The sequence below is a fragment of the Trichomycterus rosablanca genome, chromosome 3 (genome assembly GCF_030014385.1).
Source record: "Trichomycterus rosablanca isolate fTriRos1 chromosome 3, fTriRos1.hap1, whole genome shotgun sequence".
Lineage (NCBI taxonomy): Eukaryota > Metazoa > Chordata > Actinopteri > Siluriformes > Trichomycteridae > Trichomycterus > Trichomycterus rosablanca.
This window is the reverse complement of record NC_085990.1, coordinates 17,631,828-17,643,552: the sequence shown is the minus strand read 5'-3', so window position 1 is coordinate 17,643,552 and position 11,725 is coordinate 17,631,828. Positions and strand designations below refer to the sequence as shown.

Here is an 11,725-nt window from a genome sequence, read left to right as displayed (position 1 = left end):
GAAGATATGGAACCTTTTATTATTTGTTGATTATTAAGTAAAGTCAGAATGTGTTTGTCTATTATTATTATGTTTTATGACTTCAGTGTCATTCCCACTTTTATATTTCAGCTAGTTCACTGTCTGACCAAAAGTGTGTGGACAGCCCCTTTAATTATTTAGGCATTTCAGTTACACCCATTGCTATCAGGTGTATACAATCAGTTCTATAAAGTAAACAATATGATTCCGACTTTGTGGCAACAGTTGGGCGACCTGTGCCCCTGTGCAATATGGTTTAGTGTGGAGGAACTCCAGCGGCCTGCACATAGCCCTGACCTTAACCACACTGAACACCTTTGAGATGAATTGGAGGTCAACTGTGAGCCAGGCCTTCATGTCCAACATGCTTCAAGTAATTTTAAACCCATCATTTACATTTGCTGCATTTAGCAGACACGTTTATCCAAAGTGACTTAGAGTTATGACTAAACACAGTTTGAGCAATTGAGGCCTTGCTCAGGGGCTCAACAGTGGGACATTGGCAGAGGTGGGGCTTGAATTGGCAACTAATTACCAGTCCAGTACCTTACCTTAACCACTGAGCTACCATTGTCCCATGATCCTGGTAAGGATCGCTCACACACAAGATTTGCGTTATGTCTTCCTACATCACAAGTGTTCAGTTTGATCCTTGCTTCAGGTTATACCATCTACGTGGATCTTGCTTCACTCTGCTCTCGCCACATGTGGGTTTCCTCCATCCTTCCTGCGCTTCACAAATTATGCCAGTAGGTGGGGTGGTCACTCCACAATTCTCCATGATCTGTTTGGAGGAAAATGCGCAGAGCCTTGACCTCAACTCAGTTTGAATCCTCAACACCTTTGAATTGAATTGGAATGTCCATTCCAGCAAGGCCATCTTATTGCCTAAATAGCCACAAATTCCCAAGCACACACTCAAAAATCTTTAGTGGGAGCCTTAAGAAAAGTAAAGGTGGTTATAGATGTAAAGGAAGAGGAAAGTCCATATCAATGCCAATGGTTTTGGAATAGGCTCCAGTCAAGCTGGGCTTTTCAACAAGCTGATTAGATGTCCACATACTTTTGGCCATATTGTGTAGGTTGGATTGATTAGGATGGTCTGTGTAGGTGATTTGATGGTGATTTAGTAAGTAAAGACTTTTAATTTAAACAGTTTGTCAGCTAGCCTGAAAATAAGGCAGAGAAAGCAATTCTATTTCATCAGTTGTCATGTGAACAAAGTTGGTATCATACCATATGGCCAAAATGTTTGGACACCACTCCTAGTAATCGTGGTCAGTTGTTTCAGCCACACCTATGGCTTACATATGTATAAAATCAATTATATAAAAATACATGCTTCGAAAACTGGGAAACAGCTTGGTAAAGGCATTTAATAGTCTAGTATAATGGTTCCTTTGTGCTAGCTTGGTATGAAGGACCTTAACCCTATTTATACCTTTGGGATGAATTGGAACGTTGATTCTAAGCCAGACCTTTTTGTCCGTCATTAGTGCCTGAACTTACAAATGCTGTTTTAACTTAATAGGCACTAATTTTCACAGAAGCTTCCAAGATAGCATGGGTCCATATTAATGCTCATGGTTTTGAAAATAAGATGTCCAACAAGCTTAGGTGTCCAGATACTTTTGGCCATAATGTATTAGGCATTTTAAATGTAGCTAATCAGGTATTTTTGCTACCATTTTTGATGTGCTGGCTTTAAATGTCTATAGTCTTTGAGTAGATGTTCTTGGATGGTTATTTGGTCCTCATTGGTCATGATCCAATTGGGTCAGGGATGGAAAAATACGGGAACTCAAGAATGTTATGAAGGCTATACAGAAAGTGCAGAAAGTTTTATAAGAAAGTGTACCCATACGCTGTTTGGAACATGTGTTGTTTTCATATGAATTGTTCAAATGATTTTGGAATATCCTCTGTAGTCTGGCACCCCTGCTTTGACCACACAGCAGAAGTCGCTGTTATAGTATCAAAAAAAGGATTCCAGATTCACCTTCTATCAGACACAGCCAGTTTTGTCCAAGCGCCCGGCCATTCCCAAGGCACCGCTCAGATTTGAACTCTGCATTAAACTGCTGCACAACCTGGGCACCCGTTTTGCTTCTGCATAAAGAATTCACTCCTGTATAGCACAGCATTGTCTGCTGTTACACCTTAAAGCTCCCGCTTTTCCTATATTTCCTTACAGACTATATGAATTTTCTCTGTATGTTTTATAAACTGCTTCGAATAAACTGTAAAATGAACACATTTTGGAATTATGTTTTTCTACATGGGGTTGAATAGGTATTACTTTTCTGTGGGGAATAGAGTTTATTATTGATCATGTATTAGAGTGCAATGGTCTTAAACTCTCAACCAACCCTAAATCTTTTAGTGGATTTAGAAGTACACTTCTTTTTGGATTTGATTTTGAATTAATATAATTGCCATTTTATCCACTAATTTACATCTAATCACCTATAATAATAAAGTCATAGTCAAAAACTGACTTTTTTTTATCTATTCACTCAAGCATTCAGACCCTTCGGCAGCAAGTACAATGACAAGACTCCTTAGCTGCTTCTTTATTTGGCTGCATTCATCTGTCCCTCAATTTTTACCAGTCTCCCTGTCCAAGCTGCTATAAGCACCCCATAGCATGACGCTGCCACCACCATGTTTCACTGTAGGGATGGTATTAGCCGGGCAATGAGCAGTGCCTATATTTGGCCAGACATAGTGCTTTCTGTTTTACCCAAAGATTTTAGGTTTCAGCATCTCATACAACCCAAGAATTTTAAGACCCTTTGACTTTTTATGCACTTGCGTTTTGCATTGTGGATTTGTTGTTAAATAGATATAAATGTTCAACCCAAAATCACAAAAAGTTGGGACAGCATGGAAAATGCAAATAATAAAAAAAGTTTCTTACATTTACTTTGACTTTTATTTGATTGCAGACTGGATGAACCTGATTTTTTCATGTTTTGTTTGATCAACTTCATTTCATTTATTAACAAACATCCATTCCTGCATTTCAGGCCTGCAACACATTCCAAAAAAAGTTGGGACAGTAAAGCATTTACAGTGGCTTGCAAAAGTATTCATACCCCTTGAACTTTTCCATATTTTGTCACATTACAACCACAAACATAAATATATTACACTGGAATTTAATGTGAAAGACCAACACAAAGTGGTATACAATTGTGAAGTGGAAGGAAAATTATACATGATTCAAAACATTTTTTACAAATAAAAAACTGAAAAGTGCGGTGTGCAAAATATCCAGCCCCCTTTTCTCTGAGTGCAACCAATTGCATTCAGAAGTTGCCTGATGACTGCTAATGACTAAAAAGAGTCCACCTGTGTGTAATCTAATCTCAGTACAAATATAGCTGCTCCGTGACGGCCTCAGAGGTTGGTTAAGAGAATATTGGGGAGTAAACAGCATTATGAAGTCCAAAGAACACACCAGACAGGTCAGGAATAAGGTTGTGGAGAAGTTTAAAGCAGGCTTAGGCTATAAAAAGATTTCCCAAGCTTTGAACATCTCACGGAGCACTGTTCAATCCATTATCCGGAAATGGAAAGAATATGGCACAACTGTAAACCTACCAAGACAAGGCCGTCCACCTAAACTTACAGGCCGAACAAGGAGAGCACTGATCAGAGATGCAGCCAAGAGGCCCATGGTGACTCTGGACGAAATGCAGAGATCCACAGCTCAGGTGGGGGAATCTGTCCACACGACAACTATTAGTCGTGCACTGCACAAATGTGGTCTTTATGGAAGAGTGGCAAGAAGAAAGTCATTGTTAAAAGAAAACCATAAAAAGTCCCGTTTGCAGTTTGCCAGAAGCCATGTTGGGGACACAGCAAACATGTGGAACAAGGTGCTTTGGTCAGATGAGACCAAAATTTAACTTTTTGGCCTAAATGCAAAACGCTATGTGAGGCGGAGAATTAACACTGCACATCACTCTGAACACACCATCCCCACTGTCAAATAGGGTGGTGGCAGCATCATGCACTGGGGCTGCTTCTCTTCAGCAGGGACAGGGAAGTTGGTCAAAGTTGATGGAAAGATGGATGGAGCCAAATACAGGGCAATCTTGGAAGAAAACCTGTTGGAGTCTGCAAAAGACTTGAGACTGGGGCGGAGGTTCACCTTCCAGCAGGACAACGACCCTAAACATAAAGCCAGGGCTACAATGGAATGGTTTAAAACAAAACATATTCATGTGTTAGAATGGCCCAGTCAAAGTCCAGACCTAAACCCAATCGAGAATTTGTGGCAAGATCTGAAAACTGCTGTTCACAAACGCTCTCCATCTAATCTGACTGAGCTTGAGCTGTTTTGCAAAGAAGAATGGGCAAAAATGTCAGTCACTAGATGTGCAAAGCTGGTGGAGACATACCCTAAAAGACTTGCAGCTGTAATTGCAGCAAAAGGTGGTTCCACAAAGTATTGACTCAGGGGAACTGGATACTTTTGCACACCGCACTTTTCAGTTTTTTATTTGTAAAAAATGTTTTGAATCATGTATAACTTTCGTTCCACTTCACAATTGTATACCACTTTGTGTTGGTCTTTCACATTAAATTCCAGTGAAATATATTTATGTTTGTGGTTGTAATGTGACAAAATATGGAAAAGTTCAAGGGGTATGAATACTTTTGCAAGCCACTGTACCACTTTGTAATGTTGCCATTCCTTTTCACCACACTTAAAAGACGTTTTGGCACCGAGGATACCAAGTGATTTAGTGTTTCAGCTTTTATTTTGCCTCATTCTTCCTGCAAATACGTCTTAAGATGTGCAACAGTACGGGGTCGTCACATTTTCCGTTTCAAAATTCTCCAAACGTTCTCTATTGGGGACGGGACAGGACTGCAGGCAGGCAAACTGGAGATCCTCTGACCATCTTTGCTCATCAAAGACTCAGCCTTTCCTGGATGCTGCTTTTGTACCAAATTATAATTACAATCACCTGTTGACATCACCTGTTTGGAATCACATAATTATTTAGTTTTTTCACCTCATTACTAGCCCGAAATAGCCTAGTCCCAACTTGTTTTGGAATGTGTTGCAGGCCTGAAATGCAGGAATGGAGGTATATTAACAAATGAAATGAAATTTACATATTTGATATTTGACTTTTAGCTGCATCTCTACAAGTGTTGCACAACTGTATTTGGGTAGTTTATCCCATTTTCATGGCAGAGTCTTTCAAGTTTTGTTAAATTGCAATGTGAGCATCTCTGAACTCCCATCTTCTGTTCTCTGCACAGATGTTAAATGGGGTTTAAGTCTGGGCTTTGTCTAGGCCACTAAAGGACATCCAAAAATTGGCCTAGAAGAACTTTTGCCACAGTCAATATAATTCAAACAAAGTATTTGGCTGCATTCATCCATCCCTCAATTTTTTTGCTAGTCTCCCTGTCCAAGCTGCTATAAGCACCCAATAGCATGATGCGGCCACCACCATGTTTCCCTGTAGGGATGGTATTAGCCGGGCAATGAACAGTACCTGTATTTGACCAGACATAGTGCTTTCTGTTTTACCCAAAGATTTCAGCGTCTCATACAACCAGAGGATTTTTAGACTCTGACTTTTTGTGCACTTGCCTTTTGCATTTTGGATTTAATGTTACGTAGATATAAATGTAAGTTTTACCCATCAGTTTACACTTTTTTACCCCAACAGTGGACTCTAGTTGAGTTTTACACACATCTCAATGATAATTTGAACAAACAGCATGCATCTGACTACGATCTGGAGTTTCTACATCAAGAATCTGAAGACTTTCGTTTTTAAATTTTATTAGAAATAAATTTTCTTAATTCATACTTTTACTTCACGTAAAAACAGCTATTACGGCTATTCAAATCCACAACACAATAAAGCGTGCAAAAAGTCAAGAGGTCTTAACACTTTCTGTATCCATTGTATGATGTCATCTATTGTAACTGTACACTCATTCGCAGTAAATATTTATGTACTAATGGAGAGAGTAAAGCTGGTCCTACCAAGCGTGTGCAGTAGGGAATCTCCCCACACGGCTCCCGCAATGATCGAGCGATGCATCATGGATGCGCCTGCCCAGCGGGTGCAGATACTCTCTCCGTATTGGCTAACGACCAGAAGCGCGTCGCTAAGCAACCTCCCTCGTGCAGCATCAGCACCTGAGCGAGCTGAGTGCCGCATTAAGCTGTCGCGCTCGCTCTGACGTGCCCTGTTCAAATCAATTATTTAAATAGAAAGAAAACAGTTTAGGGAAACTCTGAGAGGGACCGAGGATGCGTGGGGATATAAGGATTGTTGTGAGGAGGAAGAAAAATGTAGAAAAATTCATCTGAAGTGAGGGCACGAAGTCCGCATGGTGATGATGACGTAGCGCACCGCTGATGCCCACGTCCCGGATCCGGACAGGGACAGAAGTGTGTTTGACTGCGGGACTCTAACTGCTGGAAACATTGTTTTTCTTTCATATGAATGCAGTGTTCTTGATGGAAATACCGCATTTAAACCTACTAATCTGCGTTCTTTGTTTATTTTAAGAAATTATAATATCCTACTCGGAGCTGAGGTGTGTTTTGGAGCTGGAGTTGGTGTTGAACATCTCTAGCTGTCGAGCATCTTTTGGGTTTTGACTAGATGTGGATAAGAAAACGATTCCGGGATCGGGTGCTGAAACTATCCGGACTGGCAGAAGCAGGAGTGGGTGCACAGCTGGCCAGGTGCGCGCATTCTGCACCCGAGAGGCCCGATCAGCTCCGCCGCGGCCTGCTGACGCTCCGCTACCGCAATGCTGCACGCAGGCTGGGGCAGTGATGGCCACTGATGGGCCGCTGGAGAACGAGCGAGTCAAACACTGTACTTCTCTCGATCTTATAGCACATAAGGACCGATATATATTTAAGACTGATTTGGCCTATTTAAGCATACAATCCGACGTTTTGAGTCAGTGAATTGTTTGAGTTTTGCATTTGGGATGCAGGCGTTCCCATTTAAAAGTCCCTTTACCCAAGATGCTGATTTTCAACAAAAATTCCAGGTGCACATGCTGTGGTTTTAAATTTAAAAACACGTATCAAATTGCATGCATTCACATTTGAAAGTCCCATTACACTACACCATTAGATGTGGATTACTATTTAAATAAACTGCATAGTGAATGCACACACTTTGTTGATGTTTTAAGTCATTTAACCAGAATGCACAGATTTGGTTGCTTAAAATGTGCATTTTTATTTTAACTGAATTAACCTAAATGCAAGCATTTACATTTGGAAGTCCAATTTGTAATGAAATCTTATTTTTTATTAAAATGAGAAGTTAAGTGAAAAATTATGCGGTAGGAATGAGGCAGTGGTGGCTCGGTGGTTAAGGTACAGGGCTAGTAATCGAAAGGTTGCTGGTTTAAGCCCCACATCTGCTAGGCTGCCACTGTCGGGCCCCTTAAGCAAGGTCCTTAACTCTCAATTGCTTGCAATGTATGCAGTCACAATTGTAAGTAAAAGTACATTAAAAGTCTGGTTGCCAGGACAGGGTGCAGATGTATATTTAAATGGTCTAAATGGCATGCTTTCTATTAAAAAAATGCCAGAATGCAGGCATTTCCAGTTACCCAAGATTAAACACACAAATTCATGCTTACATGAATTTCTGAATTCAGTTTAATTGGTATTTTTCACATTTAAAATGCCTGTTAACAAACATCTGGAAGTCCGGTTACACATGATGCAAAGTTCTATATGAACTGCATTTATACACAGCATTCATAGATCTCTTTTACAAGCAATTAAAAAGAAGAAGAATCGCCTATTCCGAAACATCCAGTACCACACAGAGAGTAACATGAATGCCTAAAAGCTTTTAATTTCTGAATCACTTCCATTAGCTAAAACTTTTTGTGGTTAGTGTAGCTGATCTCTGATGTTTCTTTGCTGTGTTGTAAACACTCAATTCCAAAATTGATATCTTAAAAGCAAATGTATGAACCTCTGTTCACCCATGATTCTAGGAATTGGAGCAGGTCTTCCACCAAAGATTTCCACTCTGCCTCTATCTTCACACTTAACCCCATACCTAATTCTTATCCGCATAAAAGTGCATGTGTGATCAAATACCTTGCTCACGTCAGTCCAAAGAAGTTACAAGCCATAGACAATTGCATCTAGATGGCCACGGTCACTTAGACAGCCAATTTTCTGTAAGAAGCATCAACTGAAACGAACAATGCCGTCTCCGTCAGAGACAAGCAGCGCGGGGTCGCTGTCTGGCTCTCGGGCTTTCTCAGGCAGCCGAAGGAGTGCTTCAGCCAGGGCCAGAGCAAGTGCAAGAGTGCTTTTGTACCTAGGAGTGTGTCAACTCGCCCTCGGAGTCATGGTGCTGGCCTTCAGCTTCAGCAGCCTCACTCTGAGCTCCTCAGCACGAGTCCGCCAGTCCTGTCCTCTGTGGGCCGGCTTCTTTGTAAGTCCCTTAAATTTAATACATCTTCCTTTCTCTCTTTCTCTCACTCTCACTTTCTGTCGGTCTGTTTTTTCTAATTTGTTGTTAGTGTGCTAAATGAACATAACATCAGGCAGCCTTTCAAGGGCCCTAAGTAGATAGAGGCCTCAGTAGGACAACTGGAGAACCAAAGTCCGTGGTAGAATGGCTGACTGCTTTGGCACCTCTGCAAACACTAGCAGTACAGTCTGTTCTTGCCTGACACTGTCAGGGGTATAGCAAGTGTCCAAGTCTTTGACACACACATGCATGGCCTGTGTACACACACTTCTAAAGCTGTGTATGTGGGGGGAAGGGGGTTTCTGCATGAATTATTTCTACAGTGTCATCTCAAATTTATATAAGTTATAATAAAACACATTTTATCTAAACTAGAACAAAAACAACTGGACACTTTTACATTGTTGCAGCAGGTACTGTGTGGTGCACAGCTCAAGTGAACCAGGGTTTGATTCTCAATTATATTCTGTTTTTGGATGGATTGTATTCTTGTGTTTTGACCAACGTCTTGTGCCCATTCCTGGGTGGTCTTCAAAACTACCAGAACCCAAATTAGGATAGTTACTAAGGAAGACATTACTGAATTAATACATGTATGTGAGACTATAGGGTGATGCAGCTGTACATAATGCTAGCCCACTACTGATGGGATACAGGGTTCGAATCCCCAGCAGTTAGTCCAACATTTACATACAGACATGATTAGCTATGTCTAAGGGGGGATGGCCAAGGCCCTGTTTGGTTTGGTCTCCTGAATTGGGAATATTACTGCATTGTGCCCAGTGATTCGAAGGGAACAGGACCCATTACAACCCTGACCAGGGTAAAATGGGGGTAAAACATGAAAATAAAGTAAAATACATGTTGCTTATTAATTTACATTTCAGGCTGAATAAGGACAGCAACTATGCCTTAATAAAAACAAATTTTTCAAAGTTTAGAAAGAAAACTGGAGAGATGAAGCTGGAAAAGGCTGCAAATTCGTGTCTTTTGCAGGCACTGCCAATAGATGGCGCCCAGCAGCAGAGCCGAGATTCGAACCGTGGTATTCAGAATCTCGGCGCTGCTGTGCTAGCTGAATATCCTGCTGAGGTGGAAAGTAACGAATTACATTTACTCACGTTACTGTAATTGAGTAGTTTTTACAACCAGTAATTTTACTTTTACTTAAGTATGTTTTGTATTAAGAATTGTAATTCGCTGCATTTTAAATAACATCCGTTACTGAGTAAAAAAAAAAAAAACACTAAATAATTGCGTCTAGTGAAAAGTTGCATTCACAACACTTGTAACCTTGACTTAAGTTATGGATTTGCAGTATGACTGGTATTTGTTGGTGGTCTATAGACTGGAAGGCTGGTCTATAGAATCCACAGTTTATAGCAACTTCAGTGGTTATACAGTTTGAAAATGTTTTATGGCAGGGGTGTCAAACTCACGGCCCGCGGGCCAGATCCGGCCCGCCACGTCATTTTATGTGGCCCGCGAGAGCTTAAATGACTGTACGATTGTTGTGATGGTTCGAGTCGTTACAGAGACGCGCTTATAATTTAATGGGACACCTGCGCCTTTAAACGGCAACCGGTGACATCGTAGTCATGGCAACTAACTTTGACCTTCGCTGAGTAGCCATGTGACTTTTACGGTAGTAATGTAAACAATAATAATAAATATAAATAATTATCTTGCAGTATAATACCAAAGCATCGTCTGTAAGTAGTGGCGTTTATATTCTCAGTTGTTTGTAAATGTTTAGTGAGTATATCACAGCGTTTTAGTTACAAATTTACACAAAATGCTAACTCCTTAGCGCTATTTTACGTTTGGTTAAATCTCATGTTGTACCAGATGTAACACTTGACTACAGCTGTGTGCTTGTACTGTATTAAGTTCTTTATTGTTTTTATTGTTTGTATTTTTACTTCATTCTGGTGCACACAGTGTATCACACAGCTGGGAAGCAAATAAAACCGACTGTATTCTGAAGAGAGCTGTCTGTCTGTCTGTCTGTCTGTCTAGCTAGCTGAGCAAGGGGGATAAACTATTAGTGAGGGCAGAACAATTGTCTTAAAATACACTGTAGAATCCTACATTAACTGCATCTCTCAAAATGCATGCTGATTTTGTGACCTGCAAAGTGACACATCCCGCCAGAAGATGATGTTACACATATTTACACATGATCCCAAAATGTACAAGAAGATAAATAAGAAAATTAAGCAGAAGGAGGAAATTTAATGAAAATGAAAATAAGTTTGTGCTTCAGGAAGAGAAACCAGTGCGGTGCGTCTCTTGTGTTATGAGGCTGTGTCTGTGGTAAAGTAGGACAATATAAATGCAGAATTCAGCCTCCAAGAAAAACAACAGACTGCATTCACAGCAGGATACGTTACAACCGGCCCTTTGAGGGCCACAATAATGCTGATGTGGCCCTCGGTGAAAATGAGTTTGACACCCCTGATTTATTGGATGATCTGTACTAAAATGACACATTACACATCCCTAAATGTTTTAAATGTTGTATCAACATTTTTTTTCTATTAGATTTTAATTGAAAACAACTATTGTGTGTCCACTTGTCTTGTGTGCATTACACAGGAGACACACACTCCTTCTGTTAAAAAAGTAACTAAGTAACGTTTAATTTGAGTACATTTTAAATGAGTTACTTTTTACTTTTAGACTAGTAATTTTACTCGTACTTAAGTAAAAATTCATAATAATAGTAATAGTACTTTTACTTAAGTACAATATTTTAGTACTCTTTCCACCTCTAGCTGCGCCATAATATTTTTAAAATATGTGGGTGGTATTAACACACAAAAGGACAAATTGTTTTCAATTGAAGACATCCCTAGATATAAAAGTTGCAAATAAAAATGATCCTCGTTAAAACTGCACCTAGTATTTAATTATGAAGGGCTTACCATTGATTTTACCAAACAAGTAGCAATTGTGAAGGTAAAGGTGCTTAAGTTTCAGGGACAAAGCACCTTACACATTCTGCATGTGGAAAGCTGAAGGAAACACAAATCATCATCCTTAGACAGGTGCACCACACAAGACTTTACAACTTGCTCAGAGTCTAGTAGAATTCAGCAGTCACTCTAAAACACTTGCAGGATAACCTAAATGTAGCAGGAACAACAGCTGCACAGTAAACACTAATTTCCATTTTGATACTCCAAGCAAAAACA

At 40.1% G+C, this 11,725-nt stretch overlaps 1 protein-coding gene across 1 annotated transcript in view; it reads left to right on the top strand.

Moving 5' to 3' along the window:
• Positions 1-8,190: 8,190 nt before the first annotated feature.
• The window catches only part of fam189b (family with sequence similarity 189 member B), a 28,287-nt gene continuing 24,752 nt past the window's right edge, over positions 8,191-11,725 (top strand). Inside the window, exon 1 of the mRNA XM_062991906.1 lies at positions 8,191-8,489. Within this exon, the coding sequence (XP_062847976.1) occupies positions 8,256-8,489 (234 nt within the window). The 5' untranslated portion in view covers positions 8,191-8,255. The remainder of the gene's footprint in view (positions 8,490-11,725) is intronic.